At 65.4% G+C, this 27,047-nt stretch overlaps 2 protein-coding genes across 5 annotated transcripts in view; one reads left to right on the plus strand and one right to left on the minus strand.

Annotated features, from left to right (window-relative positions):
- On the plus strand, window positions 1-21,218 carry ARHGAP23 (Rho GTPase activating protein 23). The gene is given in 26 exon segments (XM_074891741.1): window positions 1-482; window positions 3,448-3,627; window positions 6,659-6,683; window positions 7,536-7,628; window positions 7,986-8,064; window positions 8,835-8,889; window positions 9,812-11,279; window positions 11,991-12,146; window positions 12,287-12,398; window positions 12,500-12,557; window positions 12,676-12,813; window positions 12,909-13,208; window positions 14,379-14,440; window positions 14,726-14,853; window positions 15,004-15,122; window positions 15,204-15,359; window positions 15,960-16,038; window positions 16,437-16,510; window positions 16,632-16,721; window positions 16,813-16,938; window positions 17,090-17,131; window positions 17,250-17,343; window positions 18,769-18,800; window positions 18,914-19,150; window positions 19,152-19,716; window positions 19,719-21,218. Coding segments are annotated over 26 exon segments (4,992 nt in total). The 5' UTR covers window positions 1-182; the 3' UTR covers window positions 19,943-21,218.
- A 2,997-nt stretch (window positions 21,219-24,215) lies between these two features.
- The window catches only part of SRCIN1 (SRC kinase signaling inhibitor 1), a 55,002-nt gene continuing 52,170 nt past the window's right edge, over window positions 24,216-27,047 (minus strand). For 2 of the 4 annotated variants that reach the window (XM_074891737.1, XM_074891740.1), the window contains one exon: window positions 24,216-24,983. In XM_074891737.1, the coding sequence (XP_074747838.1) occupies window positions 24,858-24,983 (126 nt within the window). In that variant the 3' untranslated portion in view covers window positions 24,216-24,857. The other 2 variants (XM_074891739.1, XM_074891738.1) reach the window with 2 other exon arrangements.

Here is a 27,047-nt window from a genome sequence, read left to right on the forward strand (position 1 = left end):
CACCCCGCGTCACCCCGGCCATGCGAAACGGCGCAGCCGGCCCCGTGCCACCCCCGGCCGCCGGCCCCCACCGCCGCGCTGCCCAACTCGGGGGCTGAAGCCAGTGAAGGACGCGGTGAGCCCATGGCCGTGACCGGCTGAGAGCCCAACGCCGCTGCGCCTCGCCTGCCGACGCCGGGCCCATGGTGGAGGAGAGCGCGAACAGAGGGGAGCGGGGGTCTCGGTGGGTGTTGCGGGGTCCCCCCCGGCCCCCGCCAGCCCCCAGCCCCGTGGCGGTGGTGAGCAAGGGGCTGTGGAGCGTGGAGCGAGCCGGCAAGGGCTGGCGCTTCGAGCGTGCCGTCGGGGTGGACTGCAGCTCGCCCGAGCCCCGCTGCATCTGGCTGAGCAGCCTGTGCCGCCCCGCCGCCCCCCCGGAGCACCGCTGGCCCCCGGCCCCCCGGCCTGACCACGCACCCCCCCCCTGCACCGACAAGAGCCGCCGGGTGAGAACCGTGTGCCGGAGATACCGGGTGTCGTTTCTTGTTTTGGGGAGGCGGGGGGGATGTTTTGCAAGGGGGAGCTGGTGGAGCTGGCTGGGGGGGTGACGTGGGGCCCTGTTGTCCCCTCCTGTGCTGGAGGAAGGGCTGGGGGGGGGGCACTGGGGGCCCTGTTGGTGGCCGTGAAGGCAGAGCTGGCAGCTGCCGGCGAGGGCAGGGCTGTGCCTGGGTGTTTTGGTCCTGCTGCCCTGCTCGCTGTGTCCAGGAGGGGGGCTGGATTCTTTCCCCCCACCCCCAGAGGACTGCGGGGTGCAGGGAAAACGCTCCTTTGTTCTGCAGGAGGGGGGCACCGTGTCCCATCGTGTCACCACAGGGAGAGCGAGGTGGCACAGTGACATGGGGTACAGGGACCTGGGGACACCTGTGCTGGGGGCAAGGGACCACACAGGGGTCCGGGCGAGCAGCTTGCCCAGCCCTGGGCTGTTACAAGCCATTTTTGCGGGGAGCAAGGGGCTCCCCCCGTCCTCGCTGCCCCCAGGATGGGGATTAGGGGGAGCCAGGCTGATGGGCAGGATGCAGAGGGTGGGAGGTTAAAATAAAGCCAAAAAGCTGGGAGGTGACCGACCCCCTGTGGGGAGGGGGGATGGGGAGTTGAGGACAAATGGCTGAGGTGACAAATCAAGGGTCAACCCCACTGCCAGGGGGGCTGGAGCATCTGTGAGGCCGTGAGCCAGCGTAGGGGATGTCCGAGCCCACAGCTGGGGGCTTTGCAGCCCAAAAAAGCTCCAAGCCAGGGTGGGTGAGGAGGGAAACTGAGGCACGGTGGTCTGGGATGGTTTGTTCTGCGCCCCCCCCCCCTGCCCTTGCAGGGTCTCTGGGTCTCTTCAGTGGGGGACAAGGGGGATCCTGAGGGGGTAAAAATCCCAAAGGACACTAAATCAGGGCAAGGCCACCACCCGTCCTTGGCAGCGGGGTCAGGGTGCTGGGTGCCTGCGGGATGGGGAGCGTTCCCGAGGGATTCCCTCCTCCGCCGTGAGTTACGGGACCTTGGGATGGAGACGGAAAACAGCCTGGGAGGGTTGTTTGTCCTTTTGCTCGGTTGTAAGGATGGATTCAGGCTCACGGGATCAGGTTTGGGGAATCACCAATGCTGTAGTGGGTACCCCGCAACTGGGGACGTGGCCCCGTGTCACGGGTGCGCCGGAGCCGTGGCCACGGCTCCGGCGCACCCGTGACACGGGGCCACGTCCCCCCATCCCCGTGGGTCGATGCTGCTGGTGGTGTCTCCACCGATCCTCCCCTCTCCGAGGCTTGTCTGTGCTGGTTAAAATCAGCAGGGCACATTCAGCTGTCAGCTTAAAAATAATCCGTCGAGCCGGCGGCCGACACAATGGGAGAGCGCAGATGGGGACAGGCGCCGGGATGCTGGTGGCCCCGGGGCGAAGGGATGGGGGTGCCCGTGGGAGCGTCGGGGTGCCCGTTGCCATCTGCTTTTGGCTCACGGGTCGAGGTGTGCGGGGTCCAGGGAGGGTTGGAGGGCTCATGGAGAGCTTTGCCCCCTGTTTGGCGCTGGTTTGGGGTTTTCTGGCTCTTCAAATGACAAGGTTTGGAGCTCTGCAGCTCTCTTTATGTTTTGGGGTATCCACGAGCACCCGAAGCCCTTGTACCCCCCAGGTTTGCTCCGGTGGTGATGGAGCAGATCCGTAGGTGCCGTGCCAGGGCGATGCCTCGTGGGCTGCAGTGCCAGAGCCCTGCCCTCCCCACAGGGACCCTCTCCCCAGGGGGGACAGGACCCACAGCCCCACTTGCAGCCGGGCCCCGTGTGGGACGTGCCGGCACGGAGGGGGGTGCAGCCTGGCCCCGCTGAGCTGCCGTCAGATTTCCCCACCGGCAGCGAAAAGGCCCACTCAGCACAGGCGCAGACAAAGGCTTTTTGTGCCTGGTCCCTTTTGTGCGGCCCTCTCCCCCTCCCTGCTCCCCATCCATCGCTTCAACTGAGACAGTGCCTGAATTTTAACACCCTCGCCCCGGGATGGGCCGACTGCGGCTGCTGCAGCGGGGAAGGAGATGGCACTCGGGCAGGACCCCAGCTGACCCCCTCCCACCCAGCTGCTGCTCCCAGTTTGCCAGTTTCCCCGGTTTTAGCAGAACTGGGTGCTGTTGGGGCATCGGGCAGGGCCCTCTGCTCCCTTTGGCCACGGGGCTGCTCCTGCCTCCACAGGGGTGGTGGATGCGCAGCCAGATGTGCAGCCAGATGTGCAGCCACGGCGAGCAGCAACATCCCTGGCCGGGGCCGTGCTAACCCCTCCTGAACTCCACCGAGGACTCTTGCTGTCTCTCCAACCCCCTGCCCAGGTGCCAGGCGAGAGGCCCGCGGCAGCTCCGGCTCTGCTGTGGCCCTGTTCCCCCTCCCAACACCAGCACCGGGGGCTGCGGGATGGACCTGCGTCCCTCTTGGCCCCGTCTGCAGCTCCAGACCGTGGCCCTTGCCGGAGCCCAACACGGTGCCAGGTCCCTGCCCCGTCTCGGGCAGCATCACTCATCCAGCCACCTCCCGGGCGGCTCTTTCCGGCTTGCCCAAGGTCATTACCGCGGCGTCATCGGAAGGGGACCTTTTGTCCCTGACTCCCCTGGCTGCCCCCATCTCTCCTCTTGCCTCGCTGCCTCCTGGATCCCATCCAGACCCCCAGGCACAGCTCATTTCCCCTCCTTATTTTTGTATTTCCTTTCCATGCATCTTCTCCCAAAAGGTCCCACGCGACGAGTCTCGGGGGGTGCTGGTGGGGTGGTTTTTGGGGAGCTGGAATTTGCTGCCACCAGAACCAGAAGTGGAGAGGGGTTTTGGAGGAGTGGAGTGGCTTTTCCAGCAGATTTCAGCCCCCAGCACGGGGCTTTGAGGGGGCTGATGGGGGGCTGACTGCCTACACCCCCCCCCCCCCAGAAGTGACATTTTCCTCCTCGTCCCCTACAGCCAACACCAGGCCGGAGAGATGGTGCGTCCCCAAATGCCAACGTGCCCCCGGAGGGGCCCTTCCCCTGGGTGGGCCCAAAGACGGTGGTGCTGCGGAAGAGCTCGCAGGGGGGGTTCGGCTTCACCCTCCGCCACTTCATCGTCTACCCCCCGGAGTCGGCGGTGCACTCCACCGCCAAGGTAGGGCTGGGACCTCGTGGAGGGGGGGCCACAGGGACCCCCCCAGAGCTGCTGGAGCGGGACTCTGAGGGGCCGTGGTTGGATGCAGGATGCTTGTGTATGGGCTGGGGGTGGGCAGGGAGGGTTCTGGGGAAGCATGGAGTGGTCCATCCATTGCTTGCCTTGTTGGGGTGCCTGAGGCTGCCCCCACCCATGGGTGGCCCTGGGATGGAGCCTGTGGAGCTGCTGGGAGATGTTCTCCGAGCGAGCAGCGAGGCGGAAGCATCTCCAGAGATGTCCCAGAGCAGGGGGGACGTGACTATCTGTGGGAAAGGAGAGAATCCCTCAGCTCCGAACGACAGCTCCGGCACCTGGGAACGGCAGGAAAAGGCACTTCAGAGCCCCCGAGGCCAGGAAGAGGCTTGGCCCAGCGGGACGTCGCTTGAGCACGTGTGGCCACCGCAAAGCTGAGCCTGGGAGCGGGCGATTCGCAGGACGCTCTTTGAGCCCTTCCTCACAACCCTCCTCCTCCTCCTCTGACCGACCTCGCCCGGCGAGGGGCCTGTGCCCAGCCCCGTCGTCGCTCGCCGCCTCCAGCGCAGCAGATTTTTGGCTCCCAATTTCCTGGCTGTCAGCAAGAGGCTTCGGGCTGGATCTGCCCCAGGACCCAACGCCCACAGTCGCGTCTTGGCTCAGCAGCAGCCCGGACCCTTCCCAGGCGCTGCCTTTTTGGGGGGAACCAACCACCAGCTTGGCCATCACCTCCTGCGCCCTCTGAGCCGTCGAGAAGCCCCAATCCGGGCAGCACCTTTCCTCTCCAGGATGGAGGGACCCTGCGACACAACCCAGCAGCTTCCAGCATGCACCGTGCCCTCGGCACCCAGAGGTGACGAGGCAGCTCTCCTGCCGTGCCAGCTCCGAGCCCCCGGGGTTTGAAATCCCCCACCACACCCCGTTTTCTGCAGCGGCAGCTTCGTGCGGATGAAGGGAGAAACGTCCGGGAGCCGCGTGGTCTGTCCCAGCCCTTTCCCCGCTCCAGGGTGAGCAGACCTGGATGTTCCCATCACTCCCAGAGCTTCACAGCTGCCCCCAGCCCCATGGCTCCGGCTGCCCCATGGCTCCGGCTGCCCCACGGCTGCCTCCTCCCCGCAGGCAGGGAACTGCAGTGGGATGTGAGTCACAGGGTGGGGAGAGTCCCCGCTCAGCATCCTTCGTCACAGCGCTTTTCCCACGCTCCTGCTTCCCCAAATCCCTCCTGCCTGCACTTTCCTGCCCGCACCGGCAACACAGCGCTGACCCCTCTCCAGCAGCGTGAATCTGCAAAGGAGCTTCCATCGTGGGGATGGCCCGAACCTGCTCCGAAGCCACCCGCTCGCTTCCAAACCGCCACCATCCTCCTAAAGCATCCTCCAAGAGCCAGGGACTGATCCTGCCCCGTGGTGCTGGGCACCAGGGCTGAGCCCTGCCAGGGCGGGAGCACACGGGGCCGCGTGGGAAGGAGCCAGGTCAGCGCCGGGAGGCGAAGATGCTCTTGGAAGGAGGCTGGGAATAGCCCCCGGCACCCGTCTGAGCCAAAGCCGGCGGGGCAGGGCGCGGTGCGGCTGGCTCAGCACCCATGGGTGCCGGCGGGCAGCCAGGTCCGGGGGCTGAGTTTCGGTGGGGTTGACTCAGCAGGGAGGGTGACGGCAGAGCTGTCTTCACTGTGCCGTGCTTCAGCACCGCCGCGCCCAGCCTCGGCCCGGCGCTGGGAGCAGAGCTGCCGGGGTGCCCTGGGGGCTGGGAAGGGCTCTGGGGTGCTGCAGGGCAAGGGGGGGCAGGGAGAGGGGCAAGTCCATGCCTCCGGGGACCCTTGGTGGCCCCTCACTCCTGCTGTGGCACCGTGGCAGCCCCTCGGTGTGCGGGCAATGGTGCTGAGGCCACAGGATGTGGCTTTTCCTTCCCACCATCCTATGGGCACTGTGGAGAGATGCCTTCAACCCCCTCCTCCTCACTGGGAATGTCCCTCTGTCACACTGGGATGGAGCCTGGTCCCTTCCCAGCACCCCAGAGGGACCTGCCCGCACACATCAGGGCTGTGTCCCCACTGCCCTGCACGGGCAGGGGTGGGACCTGCGGCTGGTGAAGCCTCTTGGCTGGAGCCCTCCCGGGAGCCAGCAGGACCCGTCACTTGCGGAGGGAGGAATCCCCATCCCGGTGCCGGGGTCCCTCCGTGGGACACAGGCCTGGGGCTGAGCAGCCCGGGGTGCAGCCGGCTCTGTGGCAGGGCTGTGGGCTCAGCGGTGGGGGTGCCAGCACCCTGTGCCCTGCCCCAGCTGGGCAGCGTGGCTCTGCGGGGGGGCGGTCCCCACGGGACGATGTGGGTGACAAGGACAGGAGCCCACAGATGCAGTTCCCACCCCAAGGGACAGATCCACGTGCGCTCCCAGGGGTGTCCCCTGCCCGTGGCTGGTGACGGGGTGCAGAGACCCCTCTGCCATCCCCCCTGTGATGCCCGTCACAGCCTATGCAGCAGGAGGCTGCAGAAATGCCCCCCCCCTGCCCAGGGACATGCTCCCCTCGCCGAATTTAGCCCCGCAGGGCTAAATGTAGCCCTTCTGAGGACACCTGCGCAAAGCCAGCCCCTTCCCGAGGGTCCCTGTCACCGGGACCCGCTGCCCGGGTGCTGCAGTGCCAGCGGGCACCTCTGTCCCTCCTCTGGGACCCCGCTGTGGGTGCTTGGGCTGTCCCCGGCCAGGCTCGGTGGCCTGGGAGAAGAGTGAGATGCCACCATGGAGGTGGCTGGGTCCCTTCCTGCTCCCTTGCCCCAAAATCAGCCCCTTCCCTGGTAGCTGGGTATGGGGGGCTGTGGCGGGTCCCACTCCCTGCCCGCTGGCGGGGCTGCGCGGGCGGCACGGCCGGATCCGGTGTCAGGAGGTAAATTTAGCCAGGGGCAGTGGAGGGCACAGAGGGACACGCAGGTCTTGCAAGGGGCTTCATGGGGCTGGCACCCCTCCTGGATCCCCCACCGCGGCCACCCGGCCACCAAATAAATGTTTTTCTCTTCTTTTGGCAGGAGGAAGAGAACGGCAACCGGCCAGGTGAGCACCGGCGCTGCACTGCCGCAGGGATCCATGGGGACCACCCCCGCCACGCAGGGGGGACGTCACCACCCGGATCGGTGGGCGTGAGGGTCTGGGGGGGCCACACGGCTGTCCCAGCGGGTGTTGTGGCTGGGGGACACAGTCTGTTGTCTGGCACCGTGGCCCTAAATATTGTCTGGAAGCGGCGTGGTGCTTCGGTGGCAGCTCGGTGGCACTTGGGGCGGTGCACGGGGTCGGTGTCCCTGAAGTCATTGGGAGCTTTGCTGGACCTGGTGCCCAAGGGGGTCTGGCGTGGCCAGCACCGGTCCCCGTGACGGGTGTGGGGTGTCTGGGGACGGGGACACGGCCCTGTTCCCCTCCCGGCGGCTGACGGTGACGTGAGCAAATGTGAAGGCGTCAGAACACATTGGCGCGCTGGCAGAGTGATGAGGTGCCGGGTCACCGAGCCAGTGCAGGCAGCAGCGCCCAGACCTGGCACCCGGTGCCCATCGGGGCTGGGGGGGCCACCGGCCTCGCTCTGGGTGGTCCCTGAGCGACTCAGCGTCCCTTGTTGGCACCGGCCCTCCGCCATCCATCCGCTACCCCCCTGGGCCACCCGACCTCCAGTTTCTTGCAGCCCCCGTTGGCTTTTGCTCTTGCAAAGGAGCGTGGCTGCAGCCACGGCTGGGGGAGACGGGTGCTGGGGGGGCTGCTCTGAGACCCCCCCAGCTTTGCCCAGGGCAGGACCTGGAGGCAGGGCTGCTGCGTGGGGACTCGCGGAGGGTACTGCGTGGGGCCGCGCACGCTCCTTGCCCTGGGCCGGGCCGGGCCGTGCTGGCGGCTCCCTGACACGCTGTCCCCGGGGAGCAGGTCCCCCCCGGAGCCGCCTGGAGCCCATGGACACCATCTTCGTGAAGAACGTGCGGGAGGACGGGCCGGCGCACCAGGCTGGGCTGCGCACCGGTGAGCGGGGGCATGCGGGCGGCCGGGCTGGCAGGGGCTCAGACCTGGGGGTGCACATGATGCTCTGCTGCGGAATTCCATGCTTGTTTTGCTCTTTTTCTTTCATTCTTCCTTTTTTCTCCCCATTTCTCTGCTCCCCGGCTCTGTGGGGTGTCTCTCTCTCTCTCTCGTTGGCCTGGGGTGCTCAGAGCAGCATTGAGACCATGGGTTAGGCTGGCTTTGGGGTCCCCACAGCTCCCCTCACCACGCAGCACCTGGCCGTGTTCAGACCCTGCTGTGAGCGAGCGTGGGGACAGGCAGGTGCCACCACCTCCCCACTCGCTTGCGGTGACACTGTCTTCTCCCCCTGCGCTGCAGGGGACCGGCTGGTCAAGGTGAACGGGGAGAGCATCATCGGGAAAACCTACTCACAGGTCATCGCGCTGATCCAGAACAGGTGAGTCCCCTTCCCAGGGACGGGCAGAGATGGGGATGTGACACGAAGGGGACACAGCGCAGCAGGCACTGTCCCTCTGGGTGTCACCAGGGCTGGCAGGAGCCGTGAGTCACTTGAGTGCCCGCAGGCAGCGATGCTGCAGGGGCCCAGGGACAGGCAGAGACGTGCTGTGACCATCACCTGGGGACGGGGACGTTCATGTCCTCGTGGGGGATCCGGCTGAGTGGGACATTGAATGACTTGAGTGTGTCCAGAGAAGGGCAACGGAGCTGGTGCAGGGTCTGGAGCACAGGTCTGATGGGGAGCGGCTGAGGGAACTGGGGGGGTTTAGTGTGGAGAAGAGGAGGCTGAGGGGAGACCTCATGGCCCTCTACAGCTCCCTGAAAGGAGGGTGCAGAGAGGGGGGATGAGTCTCTTGAGCCAAGGAACCAGCACCAGGACAAGAGGGAATGGCCTCAAGCTGCGCCAGGGCAGGGTCAGACTGGCTCTTAGGAAGGATTTCTTTGCAGAAGGGGTTGTTGGGCGTTGGAATGGGCTGCCCAGGGCAGGGGGGGAGTCCCCATCCCTGGAGGGGTTGAAGAGTCGGGTTGAGCCAGCGCTGAGGGATCTGGTGGAGTTGGGAACGGTCAGGGTGAGGTTCATGGTTGGGCTGGAGGAGCTTCAGGGTCTTTTTCAACTGAGATGATTCTGGGATTCTGTGAGATTGGCCTCACTGGGGGCAGGGGGGGAGACCCCAGCCAACCTGACCCCTCCGCCCCCTGTCCCCGCAGTGACGATGTGCTGGAACTCTCCATCATGCCCAAGGACGAGGACATCCTCCAGCTGGTGAGTTTGCCGGGTGGGTGCCAGGGACCAGGCTGGTTCCAGGGTTCAAGTGCCTCAACGTGGCTTTCCTGGGCTGTGCCAGCGTTCCCGCCCCACCAAACCTGGGGGGCTGCTCTGTCCCTGCCCCCCATCCTCCTGTGCCTTGGCTGGGGATGGCCAAGTGCCCTTATCTTGCTGGGGACACTTGGGAACATTGCCAGCATCCCTGGAGAAGCAATGGGTGCAGAAATGGAGGTACTGGGGGGGTCCAGGGCAGGAAGGATGGAGGACACAACCCCTGTTTTTTTTGGGGGGTGTCCTCAGGTGTAACTGGAGGGTGAGTTGCTCTGGGTCTCAGGCTTCTCCTCGGAGTGGCTCTGCTGTCGGTGAGCTGGGGTTTGGGGACAGCGGTGGCCCTGGCAGGGTGGCCCGAGCTGAGGGCTGCCTCCTGGGGCTCTCCTGCTGGTGCTGCTGCCACCGGAGCTGCTTGCACCCACCCCAGGCTTGGCTATTTGGGGGCACCACTGCTTGGCCCCAGCCTGGGGGACCCACTCTCATCGGGCTGGGGCGGGGGGCTTACAGCCCTGTGAAGGGGGGCTCTGAGGATCCCCCCGAACGTGGAGTCAGAGGAGTCTGGAAAATGAGAAGGGAGAGCCATGCCCGGCAGTGTCAGGGTGTTTTAGGAAGGAGGGCGGGGGCAGCCGGGCTCTGCGTGGCGGTGGGGAGGGCAGCAGAGCTGGTGGCAGCAGTGCTTAGTGCTGGGGGGCGGGGAGGGCCCTGGGAAAGTGGGACTTGAGGGGCTGCAGGCAGCCCTGCCCAGCTTGCCCCGATGGGGAGGTTTGCTCGTGGGTTGGGGAGGAGCAGAGAGCACCCCTGCAGTGGGAACAGCGGGGGCTGCAGCCCTGGCCCCCCCCCACCCTGACCCCCCTGTCCCCCCCTGCAGGCGTACTCGCAGGATGCCTACCTGAAGGGCAACGAGCCATACTCTGGCGGGGCGCAGAGCATCCCCGAGCCCCCTCCCATCTGCTACCCACGGAAGACGTACCCCTTCCAGGCGCGGGGTGCCGAGCCCCCCCCGGGCCAGCTGCCGGACACCCGCGCCCCCCGCCCCACCGCTGCAGGCCCCTCGTCCCCGCTCGGCACGGCCACACTCACCAGCACCCGGAGCGAGGTGGGCGGCAGCCCTGCGCACCGCCCCGATGAACCACAGCCTGGGGGTCCCCCCCCACGTCCCACCGCACCCCATGGGCACCCCGGCTCCTTCTCCCGCACCGGCTGCCCCAGCAACGTCGCATCCTCTTTGCCCGACCGCTATGGGATCCCCCCCACCACCCCTTCCTGCTACGGGGTCCCCAAGCACCTCCCGGAGCACCGGACTCACTGTGGCTTCAAGGAGGGTGTCGGGGGGCTGTCGGGGGCCGGGCGGCCCCCCCGGGAAGCATCGGGCAGCCAGCGGGCCCCCGGCCGTCAGGAGTGCCAGCAGGCTCTGTCCCGCTGGTTTTGCAGCCAGGAGCCGCGGCGAAGCGCCTCAGAGGAGCGGCGACACGCCATGCCACCCCGTTACCGCAGCGTGTCCCAGGACCGGCTGGGGGGTTCAGCGGTAGCCCCCCGGGGCTGGCCCCACAGTGCCTCGCACGACACCCTGCTGCAGCCCCCCCGCGAGGGCTGGGCACCCCGCGCCCGCTCTGACCACTCCCTGGGCAGGTACGGGCGCTCCATGGAGGCGCTGGAGCCTGGTGCCCTGCTCCCCCCTCACCTCGACCGCTCCGCTTGGCCACCTGAGAGGCTCTGCCGGGCCACCGTCGCCACCACCATTGGGCAGCCCATCCCACACGGCTCCTTCGCACCTTCCTCCTCCTCCTCTTCTTCCTCCTCGCGGGAGCCAGCACCCGTGCAGAAGCACCCGTCGCAGCCCAACTTGCAGAGCGCGGATGATTCGGGCTATATTGGCTACCGGAGCTACAGCCCGTCCTTCCAACGCCGCACTGGGCTGCTGCACGCCCTCTCCTTCCGTGACCCGGCTTTCGGTGGCCTGCCCACCTTCAGCATCTCGCAGCGGCCAGCCGCCCCGCTCCCGGACAGGGTGGTCCCCATTGTCCCACCACCCACCGGTCCCCCGCCGGTCCCTACCGCACCCAGGGAGCAGCGGCCGGAGAGCAGCCGGGTGCCCGAGCAGCCGGAGGAGCGGAGGGAAGAGGTGGTTTTGCGGCAGAAGCCGCCCACAGGCCGCAAGATGCCACCCCCACTGCGGCAGATGAACTTTGTCTTCCCCGAGGGGGTGAAGGAGACGGACATTTGTGACCCCCCTCTGGCTGGCGGCAAAGGGGAGAGGCCGGCGGCCGAGCGGCAAGGCCGGCGCGTGGCTCCTTTGGCAGCCCCCGAGGACTCGCTGGCGTCCATCCCCTTCATCGGTGAGTCAGGGTGGCTCGCTGGCGGGGCTGTGGCTGCCTCTGGGAGGGGGTTTTACCAAGTCCCGTGCTGGGGAGGGCATGTTTTGGGGGACAGGGCACGTTGCATGGTCTCAGAGCATCCGTCCGTGGCCAGTGCAGGGGCCAGATGGGTGCCCAGCACCCCACAGTGCCCAGCACCCCTCAGGGCATCACTGACCCCGAGCAGGGCTGCAGGTGTCGGTGATGGGGTGCCAGGGTTTGGGCTCGAGCAGCCTCATCTCTCCCTTTGCTGTCCTGCACCCCCCGCCCAGCCCCTGGTACCTCTTACTGGGCACAACTGGTGTGAACTGGAGCCCTGCTCCCAAGTGGGGACAGGGACGTGTCTGGGATCACCCTGTCTCACTTGGGACCCCCCTGCCCGGCCGCTTCTGCCCATGGGGACCCAAAATGGGTCTGGGGGAGCCTCCAGCTCTGTCCCATGCCAGGAGGGACCCTGGGGCTGGACGGGGATGAGGGGGATGGGGTGGGGATGGGGGGGCTGCAGTGTTGCTCTGGGCGCACTGGTGGCTCCTGGCTTTGCTGGCGGGAACAGCGTGTCCTCCAGCCCACCCCAGGCACCTGCAAACCCACCACCTACCAGAATGCTGGGGCAGGGGGGTCCCAGCAGGGACTTCCCCCCACCCCGTCCTGCCCCAACCCCTCCTGCAATGCTGCCCCCCCCGCCTCTCACAGATGAACCCACCAGCCCCAGCATCGACCTGAAGGCCAAGCACATCCCTGCCTCCTCGGTGGTCTCCAGCGCCATGAACTCCGCACCCGCCGTCGCCACCAGCCCCTCCTCGCCCACCTTCGCCTTTGCCCTGAGCCGACACTACTCCCAGGACTGCAGTAAGTGCTGGGGGGTGCAGGGGCGGGGGGGGGGCTCCAAATGGGGGGCAGGACAGGGAGGAGCAGCCCCCCAGCCCTGGAGCTCTGCCCCGTGCCCGCTGGGCTGAGCAGCGTGTGCTTTGCCCTTCTCCTCCTCGCAGGCAGCATCAAGGCTGGACGCCGCTCGTCCTACCTCCTGGCCATCACCACCGAGCGCTCCAAGTCCTGCGACGACGGTCTGAACGCATTTCGGGACGAGGGGAAGATCCTGAGGTAGGACTGGACCCCCCCCCGCCCCTCCCAGTCCCACCAACGTGTTCCCGTCCCCCCCCCACCCTTCAGCATCCCACTCACGGGGGCTGCTCTCCCCCCAGGAGGATGCCCAGCCGGGTCCCCAGCCTCCGCATGCTGAGGAGCTTCTTCACCGATGGGGTGAGTGTTGGGGGGTCCTGGGGGTGCCCCCCACCTGGGTACCTCTATGAGAGGATCACTCTGCCTGGTTGGGGTGCTGATGGCATCACCCCAACGGCGCCCTCGGGTCCCCCCGCAGTCTCTGGACAGCCTCGGCACGTCCGAAGACGCCCGTTCCAAAAGACACTCAACCTCCGACCTCTCGGACGTCCCATTCAGCGCCGTGAGGAAGGAGGGCTGGCTCCACTGCAAGCAGATCCTCACCAAAAAGGGGAAGGTAGGTGGGTGCCGCCCCTTCCCTGAGCCCAACTGGCGACGCTGGGGAGGGGGGATGCATCCCTGAGGTCCATGCTCCATCCCTTCTCCCCGCAGAAGGTCGGTGGAGGCATCCGGCAGTGGAAGCGCGTCTTCGCGGTGCTGCGCACCCACTCGCTGTACCTGTGCAAGGACAGGCGGGAGGCGGTGACCTGCGCCCCGGCCCCAGGTGAGGAGGAGCCGCCGATCAGCATCCGAGCGTGCCTGGTGGACATCTCCTACAGCGAGACCAAGAGGAAGCACGTCTTCCGCCTGACGACCGCTGACTTCTGTGAATATCTCTTTCAGGCAGAGGATCGGGAAGACATGCTGGCCTGGATCAAAGTCATCAGGGAGAACAGCAAGGCCGAGGGCGAGGTGAGAGCCACATGGGGCTCCCGGCTGCCTCTGGCTCTCCCGGCACTAACCGCCTCGGCTCTCTCCGGCTCTTTGCCTTGTGCTGCTTCCCCAGGCCACGGCCGGCCCCTGCGTGGCCGGCCAGCGTGGGGCTTGCTAGTCCCGTGCCGTGCTCCCAGGGGTGCACGGGGGCTCGCGGGCACCGCGGCGTTCAAGAAGAGCGGCGGCTCCGCCGGCCTCGGTCGTGGCAGGGTGCGCCGGGGCTCTCCGAGTGCTACCACGGCGCTTCCAGGCAGGGTCGATGCCGGATCTGCCGGCGGCGTTTGGTCATGCGGTGGGAGAGGAGCACGTGTGGTGTGTTCCGTCTCCGTTGGCAAAGAGAGAGTTGGCAGGGAGATCCCTGCCTGCGTCAGGCTTTGGTGCCTGTGTGGTGCTGCTCGGGGCTGAGCCCTCGCCGGGCAGCCCATGGTCTGTGCGATGGGTCACTCGGGGGTCTGAGAAGGGGAGAGCTGCTCCCCAGAGCCGTGGGCTCCAACGGAGGATCCGCGGGGCTGGATGTGCCGGCGCTGGGCTGGATGTGCCAAGCGCTGGGGTGGCCATGTGCCGTCTCCCCGCGGTGCCGCGCCGGCCTCGTTTGGTTGCAGCGATCGTGACGGGGTTGTGGCAGGCTCCGGCCCTGGAGGGTGCGTTGAGCTCGGAGCAGTCTCTGGTTTTCTGTGGCACAGCCCTGCTCCAGAGGGCGCAGGGGGCTCGGTGGGACCAGCAGCACCGGCGCAGGGAAGGTGTTTCCGGCTCGGAGTGCATGGAGCTGTCGGGGTACCCGCGGGGGCCGCGGTGCAGCGTCCTGCAGGGATTTTTGCGTGTCTTTGGGTGCTGAGCATTGGCAGAGGCTGCGCCAGGTGCGGGCAGACGGAGGTGTGCGTGCCACGGAGGGATGCGCCCGTCCCCGAGCCTCTGTGGCCGGCTCGGACCCCGCGTGCCGCCCCACACCGTGGCAAGGAACGCCGGAGACGGCAGCGCGGCAGCGGGCGCTGGCGGGCAACGGCTGTTTTGGGGCAGCGGGGACCCCGTCCTGCCCTGCCCAGTCCTGCCTGGTCCCACACGGCGCCTGGCAGAGCGTGGACTTGCCTGGGGTCTCTGACGGACGCGCTGCTCAAGCTTTCCCTTCCCCTCTTCTCTCTGCCCCCCCAGGACCCCGGTTTTGCCAGCCAAGCACTTATCAACAAGAAGTTAAACGACTACCGGAAAGTGAGGTACGGACCCGGCGGGGGGTGGTGGTCACCGAGACCCTCCGAGCGCTTTACTCACCTTCGCTCGGGGTGCTGGCAGGGTCTGGGATGGCCAAACCGCCGCTGCCCGAAGGGTTAAAGTGGCTCCGTGCTCCCCAGGGACCCCCATTACCCAGCGTGGGGTTCAGCCCCGTGGGTGCGGGACCGGGAGAGATGCCGGTGTTTACCGGGAGGTTTTTCAGCGGGCTGGTGGCCCCCCCCGGGCCATGCCCTGCCTGAGCACCCCCCCTCCCACCGCTCTCCCCGCAGCCCTGCGGGCACCAAGCCCGATTCCTCGCCCAAGGGCTCTCGAGGGCTGGGGATCCGAGCCGAGTTCCTGAAGCAGACGGGAACCAGCGCACCCCGGTCCCCCAGGCAGGATGCGGCCGTCACGAAAGGTGGGTCCTACCCCTGCGGCGTGGGGCACCCCGGCATGGCAAACCGGGGGGGCTGCCATCGTGCTGGTCCCCGTAGGGCACCAGGGATGCTCTTCCCATTTGTCCCAACTCATTAGCAAACGATCCTGTGGTTTTTTTTTTTCTCTCCAGATGAGAGCAGCTCTCAAAAAGCCCCATGGGGCATCAACATCATGAAGAAAAACAAAAAATCTGCCCCGCGGGCCTTCGGCGTGAGGCTGGAGGACTGTCAGCCTGCCCCGGACAACAAGGTACGGCCGTGCCGGCGGTGCCAGCCCTGGGAGACTCCGCACGGCCCCGGCACCTCCGTCACCCCCTTTCTGTCCCCGCAGAACGTCCCCCTGATCGTTGAAGCTTGCTGCAGGGTGGTGGAGGACCGAGGGCTGGAGTACATGGGCATCTACCGCGTGCCCGGGAACAACGCGGTGGTGTCCAGCCTGCAGGAGCAGCTCAACAAGGGAGCCACCGAGATCAACCTGCAGGACGAGGTGAGGGTGGGGCGGGCTGCATGTCCCCGTCCCCATCTGTGTCCCCATCCCTGTCCCCATCCCTGTCCCCATACCAGTGGGTTGCTCCTGGGGCTGTTGTCCTGGTCCGTGGCTCTGTCCCCATCCCTGTCCCCATCTTTGTCCCCAACCCTGTCCCCAGGCCTCTGGGATGCTCTTGGGGCTGCTGTCCTGGTCCACATCCCTGTCCCCATCCTTGTCCCCATCCCTGTCCCCATTCCTGTCCCCATGCTTGTGGGATGCTCCTGGGGCTGTTGTCCTGGTCCATGGCTCCATCACCACCCCTGTCTCTGTCCCCACGCCGTCTCCACTGCTGTGACTGTCCCCGCAGTGGCAGGGCCGCCTGGTGGTTGGTGGCAGCAGTGTAGGTGGCAGCTTGGGGACACATTTGTCCCCTTGCATCTCACCACATTGCTACAGCTTTCCCTGCCAGATGCGGGGTGGGGACGACCGTCCTGCCATCCTCACAGCCACGCTGCTGCTGGCTGGTGTCCCCCTCACTGTCGGTGGCCTGGGACTCTCCCAGCTTGGGGACTTTCTCCCGCCTGGCTTTGCCTGAGCAGCCTCTTCTCTCCCCCGCAGCGGTGGCAGGATCTGAACGTCATTAGCAGCCTGTTGAAATCCTTCTTCCGAAAGCTGCCTGAGCCCCTCTTCACCGACGGTGAGTCGCTGCGCCCCAGCTGGGTGCTCCCCCCGGGGCCAGCGGGGTCCCCAAAGTGGCCACAGATGACCCTGTGCCAATGGCCACATGTCAGTGGCTGATGCCGGGCTGACCTGGAGTCCGTCCCCGTGTTGAGGACAGGTCCCCAGAGCCTGCGACAGAGCGAGCCAGCGCCCGCCCGCAGTGGGGGGCTCTGCAGACCCCCTCCTCGCTGAGTCCCCTGGGCCAGCCCTTGTCCTTGTCCCTCCCTCCCCCTCTGCGCCCTGTCCCAGCAGGACCCAAGCAGCACCCCCAGCCCCCTTCCCAGCGTCTCTGGCTGGTGCATCTGGGGGTCCCTGGCACTGGGGGGTGCCCCCTCCCCTCCACCCGGCTCTGACCCTGCCATGTCCTGCTTTCAGATAAGTACAACGACTTCATCGAGGCCAACCGGATCGAGGACGCCAGCGAGAGGATGAGGACGCTGAGGAAGCTGGTAGGGAGATGGGGCAGGGGCTGGGGTGGGGGGCGTAGCTCGGATCCCCCTCCTCGGGGGCTGGTGTGGGTGGGAAAGGCAGCGGGGACAAGCAGAGAGGTGACCCGGTGCCTCCCCACAGATCCGGGACCTGCCAGGTCACTACTACGAGACACTCAAGTTCCTGGTGGGTCACCTGAAGACCATCGCTGACCACTCGGAGAAGAACAAGGTGCCGTCCACCCGCCCTGGGCCCTGTCCTGGGCTCTCCTGCTCCCCCCTCAAGCCCCCACCCCAGTCACTAACCCCGGCTCCGGTTGCAGATGGAGCCCCGAAATCTGGCCCTGGTGTTCGGCCCCACGCTGGTGCGGACATCCGAGGACAACATGACCGACATGGTGACGCACATGCCCGACCGCTACAAAATCGTGGAGACCCTCATCCAGCACGTAAGTGGCGTCGCGGGGGGGCAGGCATCGGCGTGGCTGGAGGAGGGGGGCTGATCTGCACCCCAGGAGCAGGGGAAGGGGCTCCCCAGCCGCGCCGAGCTCCCACCACTCCTCGCCGGTCCATAACCCCTCTCCTGTGCCCCCCCCGCAGTCAGACTGGTTCTTCAGCGACAAGGAGGACAAGGGCGAGAAGGTGAGTCCTGCCCCTCCCCCGGGGGGTCTCGCTGTGGGGCAGGGGGGGCACAGAGCCCTGGTTGGGAGCCGGGGTGCTGTCGGCAGCCCCCTGACTGCCGGACCCCCTCCCCTTGCAGACCCCCGTGGATGAGAAGGAGGCTCAGTCCGTGCCCAACATTGAGTACCTGCTCCCCAACATCGGCAGGACCGCGGCGCCCGGCGATGCCGCAGGTGAGGAGCAGTTTCCTGCGGCACCGGCCCCTCGGGCCCTGGCACCAGGGCACCCCAGGGTGCTTCTCCAGCCGCTCTGTCCCCCGGCCCCGTCCTCCCACCGCTGCGGGCAGCCGGCCCGGCTCGCCGTGGTCACAGCAAACCCACATGGTCTGGAGCGGGACGTCCCGGTGCCCCCCTCACTGGAACGTGGGGTCACCCCCACGCTGGGGGTGCCAGCAGAGCCCCCTCCCACCCTCTCCTGTCACCCTTCTCTCCGGTGGCTGCTCCTCGCCCTTCCGCAAACCTGGCAGCCTGCGGGACCCCTGCCCGCGCCCGCTCCCCCCGCGCTGGCCCATGCTGCCAACCCAGAGACCGGGAGACTTTGTTGTTCAACTGATTTCTTACGTTCTTTCCTTGAACTTTTCTGTGCTGTCCTCTTCCTCCTCCTCCTCCTCTTCCTCCTCCAGCGGACCTCCTCGAGAGCTAGAGCGGGTACAGTGTTGATCCTGGGTGCATTGCTCACGCACTAACTCCTTGGGGGGACCACGAGAGAGTGGGAGCAGGGGGGGGCGGTGGGAGGGAAGGGGGCCCTGTCCTGCCTGGCCACTGTCCCCAGGGTCCCCAGCAGCAGGAGAGGCTGCTGAGCCCCTGGGGAGCTCCAAATCCTTTAAGCCTGGTTCCCCCACCTCGCTGGCCAGTGCCTGCGCGGTGCTGGGGCTGCTGTTGGCATCCCCTGGCAGGGATGGGTGCTGGGTGTCCTGGGACTATGGGGGTCACAATGCCCCGGGGGGGGGTCAGCACCCCCCTTTCTGCCTCCCCCTCTCTCGTCGTCAGCAGCGGCTAACCCCATCCCGGGGCGTGCAGGGTGGGAGAGGGTGTCTGTTGTCTTGTCCTTCTCCTTCACACCGTGACAGCGGGGCCAGGGCTGCCTGTCCCCCCCGTGTCCCCACTTGCCCCCTAGACCCCCCGGCTAGCCGGGGCAGCCCCATGGCCTGTCCCAGACCCCTCTCTGAGGCTGGATGTGGTATCGAGCCGGTTTCCCACGACCCATCCCGGTGACGTGATGGTGGCTGCGCTGTGCCCAGCCCTGGTCCCCTCTGTGCCCCGTGGCCGTGGGTCCTGCTGCTGGGGTCCTGGCTGTGTTTCCCAGCTGTGTGTGCCTGTGTGTGTCCCCCCTTATCCCCAATCCTTGGGGCTCTGCAGTGGGCGAGTGGTGCTGGGGACCCCCGTACACCACTGGAGCCCCCCCCAGCCTCCTGCCACCTCCTGCAGCCGCTTGGCACTGGGGTCCCTGCCAACCAGTCTCTGATGGCCCCAGCATGTCCCCATCGTTTGGGGGAATGGAGCAGCATCCCCCAGCTCTACCCACCGAACCCCCTCCCCAGCATGTGCCCACCCCCAGGGCCTGGCTAACACCCCCCCTTTCTCTGCTCTACTTTACAGGCTTGACCCGCAGCGGCTCCGCCAAACCGAAGGTAAGAGGGTCCCAGGCTGGGGGCTGGCGGGGAGGGACGTGATGGCCGGGGCACAGAGCCTGTCCCTAACCCCGGCACCGCCATCCCTCACCCCGGCGTCACCATCTTCCCAGGGCACGTGGCCGTCGCGAAAGGCGCCGCCGCACCGGGACCTCCTCGCCATCCCCTTCGTCTCAGCCGCCGCCCGCAAGAGGAAGAAGAGGAGAGAGGCTGAAGGCGTCGGCAGCAGCACCGACGACGACACGGAGCGCAGGGACACCCCGGGTCGGAAGCAGGAGGACGAGGGGACTGCGGCCACCCCACCAGGACCCGGCAAAGCCCCCCATGGCACCGGCACCGAGTCAGCAACCCACCAGCCCGGCCGGGATGGAGCGGGAGAGCTCCCTGGAGCCGGGGGGTGCCGGGTCCGAGCCGGCGCCGGACGCCCGCTCCATCGTGTCGGGCTACTCCACCCTGTCCACCATGGACCGCAGCCTGTGCTCCGAGGTGCAGTCGGTGGCCGGGAGCCGCGGGGAGGAGGCGGACGACGAGCGCAGCGAGCTCAGCCACATGGAGACGGACACGGAGAGCCGGGAGGGTGCCCGGCCCCGGCTGGGGCAGGCGGCCGGGGGGCCAGGGGACGAGGACAAGGGTCCCCTCGGCCGTCCATCCTTCAACTCCCACCGCCTGATCCAGTGCGACACGCTGGCCCGCAGGAAGCTGGGACGGCCCCGGCCGGGCGGCGAGACCCCGGCACCCAGCGGCGAGGACCAGGGCTGGGTTCTCCCCGGGCGACCTTCGCTGCGGGAGCAGCTGCGGCAGCGCCTGCGAGCCTCCGCCGACGACATGGGGGTCCGCCTGCGCCGAGCCCACTCCCCCGAGACCCGCCGCAAGAAGAGCAGCTGGCGCCGACACACCGTGGTGGTCCCCGGCGGCCTCAGGACCTCAACTTCAACGAGTGGAAGGAGCCGCGGGGCTGGAGATGGCCCCAGGCCCCTGCCGTGACAAGGACATCGGGGCTCAGCAGCCTGGAGTCCACCAAAGCCCGGCCCCCGGCCCCCACCCCGGCACAGCCCGGCGCTGCCGGCGAGGGGCCAGGCACCAAGACCCCCCCGGGCAGCCCCGGCCCCCCAGCCCCTCTGCGCTTCCCCCAGTGTCTCTGACCTCCTGAGATGCTCCCCCCCCCGCGGCTCCTCCTGCCCCAGCCAGTGTTTAATTTAAGGACTCACCCTCGTTCTTGTATTTAATTGTGCTCTGGACAAGCTGCTGTTATTTAATGAGTCTCCGTGGCCCCCACCCCGCAGGTGGGACAAAGCCACCTTGTCCCCCTTGCTTTGGGGACCAGCAGGGTCCCATGGCGCTTCCCTATGCCCCATCCTGGCCCCATCCCGTGGTCCTCCGGCCCCCCCCCGGGCAGTGCCAGGAGGTTTCGTGGTGTGGGGGGGTGTCTCCTGGGGACTGTCCCCACCCCCAAGCGGGGGACCCGCTGTCCCCGGGCGCGGCGGTGCGAAGTGCGGGCGCTTCCTTGGGTGCTGCCGCTGTGGTGGCCCTCGCCGGAGCCCTCCCCCACCTCGGGGACCCTGGGGACCTCGGTGCTGTCACCCTGCTCTGTGCCACGCCGGGGTGGCCCTTGGTGTGACGGATGGAGTGGGGGGGGGGGGGGGCACCCCACGGGTGTTTGCGTGGGAGCGGGTGTGACAGGAGGGGCTGGCACAGAGGGGGACCCTGGGGGGTGGGGGGGGACGGGGACACCCCGCTGTCCCCTGCACCCCCACGAGCCACAGCCACCATCCAGGACCCAGCGTGCTCCCCAGCACGGCACAGCCCCCTCCCCAGCCCCGCTCCCCTTCCTACCCAACCCCCCCCCACCAGGCCAGAAGCACTTTAGGAGGGGGGTGCGGTGCAGCCACCCCCGGGGGCGGGGGGGGGACATGTGGGGACCCCCAGCCTCACGGTGCAGGCACACACATGCCACAGGCTCGGGTGGCGACTGTCAGGGCCACGGGGGGGGGGGGGGGGGGGGGGGGGTCAGGTCACGTCACTGTTTCTCCGTGTCGTTCTCATACGTTATGCAAATATTTGCTGTAAGTTGTTTTTTTTTCTTTCCTTTTTTCTTTTTTTTTTTTTTTGTAAATATTGTCTCTGACTGTGTAACATATTACAAAGGATTTATAAGGATTTTTTAAGAGTTTTGCTCAGCTGAAAGGCCAGCCCCGACCAGGGGATGTGCTGGACCAGTGTTGACTTTTTAAACCCTCCTGCATGTGCCCCCCCCGCCCCCCCCCGGCGTGTTGTACGAGTCGGCTGCGGAGCCGGTATATGCAAAACTGAAAAAAAAAAAAAAAAACCCGACCCCCAACACCACCACCCCGCTTCGGACGCTGCCCCCCCCCGCCCAGTCCCAGTCTATATATTGGAAATAAAATGGTTATTCGAGGAGGTGGTTTCCTGCTGTTATTGCTTCTCCTGCTTGGGGGGGGGGGGGGTGTCAGTGCATGGACCCCCGTTTCCTGGAGCACCAGCAGCATCTGGGGAAGGATTTTTCCCGGCTTTTCGATGAGGCTGGACCCCCCCTCCCAGCACCCATTGATACGTCCCCCAATGTGGGACCAGGGTGGTCTTGGGGCCAGGGATGTCCCACCCCGTCCCCAATACAGCGACCCAACAAGAGACCAAACCTGGGGGGAAAAAAAGTGCCAGAGAGGAAAAAAAAAAAAGTAATTTTATTAAAGCCAGACACTCTGATAGAAAAGAAAAGTAATAAAGGGAAAAGAAAAATAAAAAGCAACCCTTTGTCATCGGAGTTTGCAAGTTACAATGGTCACGTTGCGCACAGAACTACCCATGGCACCCACAGCGACACAGGGACAGCGCTGGGCACAGGGCGGGGGCAGCGGGGGGCCAGCCCCCCCCCCGGCCCCCGCCTCCGCCCTGTGCAAGGCTTTTTTTTTTTTTTTTTTAATTACTTTTTTTCTTTTAAAACAGTCCACAAGAAAATTCATGCTAAGAGACACACGACGTTGTAGAAACCCCAAAACAGCCTCTAAAGAGTATTAGGAATTTTTTTTTTTCTTTTTTTTGCCTTTTTTTTTTTTTGTTCTTTTAAAAGTTGTAGCCTTTTTTAAACAACATCCAGACGAGTAAAGCGGGGTGCGCATGCAGCGGGCGCCTCCGACACATGCACGATGCAGGCAGCGCTTTTTTTTTTTTTTTTTTGGATCGTTTTTGCAACATTTTCCATTTTTTTTTGTCCTTTTTTTTTTTTTTTTTTTCCTCCTGGTTTAAACCAGAATCAAATTTTTTTGGCTTTTTTTTTTTAATTTTTTTTTTTTTTTGTCCTCTTGCTTCAGCGAAGGCACCGTGGTCGGTGCTCACGGATGGTTTGCATGATGCCATGAAAGGACGGACGCACACGCACGCAGAGACACACGCTCACGGAGAAACCAGCCTGATGGGCAGCAGGGGTGGGGGGGGGGGGAAGTGGGGGGAAGAATGGGGTGCAAGCCAGCGCCGTGCATCCCCTCGCCCAGCACCGGGCACCCCTTCGCCCAGCACCGGGCACCCCATCACCCATCACCACCCTCCTGGTCTGGAGGTGGCAGGGGGGTCCCACAGCACAGCACCCACCAGTGACAGTGCCTGGGTGGGGGCTTCCAGCACCCATGGTAAAGCCAGGGTGCAGCTCCCCGCCCCCCAACAGCCAGAGCTTGCTCCCAGTGGGATGGGTGTCCCGGCACACCCATGGGTGCCACCAGGATGGGGCTGCTCTTATAGCCCACCGACCCCTTTGCATGTCTGTGTCCCGGGGGGGGGGGGGGGGGGCGGTGGCATTTGTCCCCCTCACACCCCCAGGACAGCAAGGTGATGTGGGGGGGGGGGGGCTGTCTGCAGGGCCCCTCCATGGGTGCTGGCACGTCCAGCCCCACGGGAGCACCGGGACAGGTGTGGGGTGGGAGGGCTGGGGGAGGGGGGGGGGGGGACAGGGCTGGGGGAGAGGGGGGGACCCCCCCCATCCCAGCCATAAGAAGCTGCGGCTTTGCTACAGTGTTTCACTTTGGTACCAAGAAAAAAAATAATTCAAACTTAAATAAAACGCATCAAGTGACTGCTATTGCTGCTGGGAGGTGGGTGCTGCAGCACCCCGGGGGCTGGCACCCATGGGAGTCAGTGTCCCCGGGGGGCACCCGGCCCCTTCCCCCCCCTGCTCCGGTGAGGGACGGGGACCGGGACGGGACGAGGAAGGTGCTGGACGGAGGATGGGAGCTCAGCACGGGGCCAGCATCCGCGAGGAACCGACCTCTCCAAACCACAAGGAGCTATAGTCTACCCAGGGAAGAAAATCCACCCCCTAATATACCAGACGTGAAGAGATTTATTTCTTTTCTTTTCTTTTTAAATATTTATATATATATATTTATATTACGTATATTATATATATATAATATGTAAATATATTTTTTAAAACAATATAAAATGTTAAGACACTTCACTTAAATGTAAAGAGTTGCTTTTTGCAATCCAAAGAAATTGCATCATGATTTTTTTTTCGTTTTTGTTTTTTTTTTTTTTTGGTTTTTTTTTCTCTTTGTTATTCAAAAAAGGCTCGTTCTTCTGTACAAAAATGATTGATATACAAAAAAAGAGAGGGGGGGAAAAGAAGAAAAATAATTAAAGAAAACAAAACCAAACCAAACCAACCCAAGGACGAACTAGCCAACGAAAGGAGTGATTCGATCTCGTGTTGCACTGCGGCTGGGCTGCGCTGACGGCAGCGCTGGGGACGGGCGCACGCAGCGCACACGCACACGCACACACACGCACACCTGCCGCACACCCGCCTGTGCTGATGGGTGGTGGCCACGGGCAAGCATCACCTGGCCACGCACCCCGGGGACCCCCCCCAGGTCCCCCAGGCTTGGCAGGGCTGGGGCTGCTCCCCCCGGGGAAGGACCGCGGGGTCACCGGCTGTGGGGTGGGGGTCCCGTCCAGCCGGAGAAGGGGGTCCGGGGACCTGGCCTGCCTGCTTGTCCCCAAGGGCACTCGGGGACAAGGTCTGGCAGCACGTCCCCGTGCGGTCAGAGCCCCCCCCCGAGCATCACAGCATCCCCTGCCCCACCCCGTGCCCACCATTTAAAGTGCTTCGTTCCCACCCGAGGGCAACGGGCAGCCTGATTTGACCCGTTTCTGCCTCCCCCCCACCCCACCCCACTTTACATCCTCATCCTTCGGCCTCTCCAGCACACCCGGCCCCCCCGCGGCACTGCTCCCGGCTCCCTCCTCCCCAGCCCTCGCACCGTCCCCCCGCCTCGAGGAGAGCCGGGGCTGGCGGCTTGTGGGGGGCCAGCGACAGCCCCCCAGGCCAGCGCTGACCCCTCGGCCAGCGAAGGACGCAGCCCGGCCACGGTGCCACCCGCCACCCGCCGCCGAGACCTGGCCGGAGCGCCGAGCATCCTCTCCCTCGGGCCGGTCGGCGTCGCGGCTGCCGGGATGCTCGGCCGTGGTGGGGGGCGAGCGGTCGGGTCGGGGGGTGTCTTCGGCAGCCGCTGTTTCCCACCTTTCCGCAGTGGGATGGGTGCTGCCCGCGCGGGCAGCGGGGTCGGGTGCTGCCCGGCGTCCTCCTTGCTTGAAGCTGGTGAAACTGGTGGGGTGAAGCTCTGAGAGCTCTTAAATAAACAGAAAACGGCAGGGTGGGAGAGGGAGGGAGGGAGAAAAACCAAACCAACAGCAACCCAAACGAACCAAAACGAAAAGGAAAAAAAAAAAAAAAGGAAAGAAAAAGGGAGGAGAAAGAGAGAGAGAAACAGAAAGTGGCTGGTTGGCCATTGCGGAGCGAGATGGGAGACAGAAGTCAGGCCGTGGCGGAGCGGAGGCGAGACACAAGTCGGGCCGTGGCGGAGCGGAGGCGAGACACGAGGTCGGCCACATTGGAGCAAGACATTGAAAAAACAGAAAGAGAGGGACGGGTGGCGATCCCTCCAGGTGCCTCAAGAAGACAAGTCCCAGGGAGGAGGAGCCCAAGGAAGAGAGGAGCCCGGCCCCGGGAGCAGGAGAGCGGTTGGGTGGAGCTGGCAAGGATGCTCAGAATGAGATTGAGGAGTTCCTTGCCCCAAAGGAAGTCAATACGGGGATGGATGTTCTGCCAGATGCGGGTTTTTCTGAGACCGCGGGGGAAGTCTCACTAGCCTCTTTAGATGGTCTAGCGGCCTAGAAAGAAAAGCAAGATTCAAGGAGGAGGAGGAGGAGGAGAAAGGGGAGGAAAGTCAAACAGTTTCTGAAAAAAAAAGACAAAAGAAAGGAAAAAAGGAAAAAAAAAAACAAAAAAAGGAAAGGAAAAAAAAACAAACAACCAAGAACCAAACAGGAGTTTGTTCAGAAGCAGCATTGAGTTAGGCCTGAGGTCAAGCAGCTGGAAAAGGTCCACCACAAACAGAGCACGAGATGAGCTGGTCCCACGCGTTACTGGATGGGAAGGGGACGTCCCCGAGAGGAGGAGGAGAGAGCCGACAGACAGACGGGCGGACAGACGGACATGTAGGCACACACAGAGGCGGGTGAGCGGAGGGGAGAGGGGAGAAAGGCGGGAGGGGGACAAGAAGGGCAGTGTTAGACCGGGGCTGCCACGGAGGTGCCGCTCAGCCGAGCGGGGCAGAGCCTCGGCAGCCCCACGCCAGTCCCGGCTCCTCTGAGAGGTGCCGGTGCCCCCCCGGCCCCCGGCCCCGCCGCCAGCGACGTGACCCAACCCTACTCATGCAGAAACTGGTCCAAAGGGAGCCGGGAGGGAAGGATGCTCATAAATCCTCCGGGAATGGGGAGAGGGCTCCTCCAGCCCCCACTTGCTCCCGCCGCAGCGGGGTGGGCTGCTGGGAACATTGGGGGGGGGAATGGCCAAATCCTGCACAGGGAGGGCAGCGAGGACAAAAGTGCCGTGGAAAACTCCAGGTCTGGCCACCCCAGCAAGGGCAGCGGTGGATGCCAGGGCCTGGGTGACCAGTGGTGCCGTGGGGTGCCCCGAGGTGGGGCCGGGGAGGAGCACGGTGACACTGGGCAGCCAGGACCGTGCTGGTGTGTGGCCTCCAGGGAAGGGGACTTGGTGGCCTCTCTGGGGGGCCTGGGGCCAGGAGATGCTTCCTGGTCCCCCAGCACAGCCCCTTTGGCTGGTGTTTCTCTACTTCTAGAAAGGGAGGCAGAGGGGAAAGCCCCCGACTCTCCCTGATGCTGCGGGGGTGTGAAAACCCATGAGCACCCCCCTATGCTGGGGGGGGGGATGGCAGAGAGACCCCAACCTCACGGTCAGACCCTGCCTGGGGACATCTCACCACTGCCCTGGGACCATCTCGGTTGTGGTCACGCCAACCCAGTGACAGTCACTGAGGGGGGGACGGGGCGGGGCTGGAGCCAAGGGGGAGCGAGGTGCCCATTTTATTCAAGCGACATTTGCCCAAATTGCGTGAAATCCCCCCCAAACCCAGCTCTAGGTAGCTAGGAAAAACCTTTGGTTTATCCATCAGGGTTTATGGATCCAACAGAATGAGCAAAATCAGGTTTATCGGGTGGTTTGTTAACGCTGGGCCCGGGGAAGGGGATTGAGACACAGAGCAGGGAGGACAGGATGGGGTGAGCCCGCTCGTGGTGCTGCTGTGGGAGGGGGGGGGCTGGGAAGGGGGGAGAGGGGGAGCGAGGAGGGGTGGAGGGCAGCGAACTGGCCGTGGCTACCTTGGCTGTGGCTTGAGCAAGGCTGGAGACCCACTGCCAGCACTGGGGGGGGCAGCAAGAATGGGGGGGAGCGAGCCCCAGCACCCATGGCAGGAGCGGTCCCTGGGGATCGGTGAGGGGTGGGTGCTGGGCTGGGGTGGGGGACGACACACCATCCCATCCCAAAGCGCTCCTCTTCCAGCTGCTGTGGCCCCCCCCACCCTCTGCCCACGCTGCTGGGCACCCCAGTACCACCACCCTGCCTGCGACACCCCCCCTCCTGGGGCGAGCTGCTTCTGGGGCGTCGCGGTGCACGGAGGGTCCTGGCTCCCCAAACACCCCCCCCCGGGCTGGGTTGGCCCCTTGGAGCCCCCATGCCCAGCCCCCGGCTCCGCAGCGCTCATCACCGTGGCCAAGATGTGCCGCAAGGAGATCTCGGGGTCCCGCAGGGTGGGGGGGACCAATGCTGGGGCTCAGCCCTGTCCTTCAGGGCAGCGGTGGCACACAGGGCTGGGGGACAAGTGACAGCAGCACACTTGTAATGAATTTGCCACTCTCAGCACAAAGTTGTGTCCC

The sequence above is a fragment of the Strix uralensis genome, chromosome 22 (genome assembly GCF_047716275.1).
Source record: "Strix uralensis isolate ZFMK-TIS-50842 chromosome 22, bStrUra1, whole genome shotgun sequence".
NCBI classification, from domain to species: Eukaryota; Metazoa; Chordata; class Aves; order Strigiformes; family Strigidae; genus Strix; species Strix uralensis.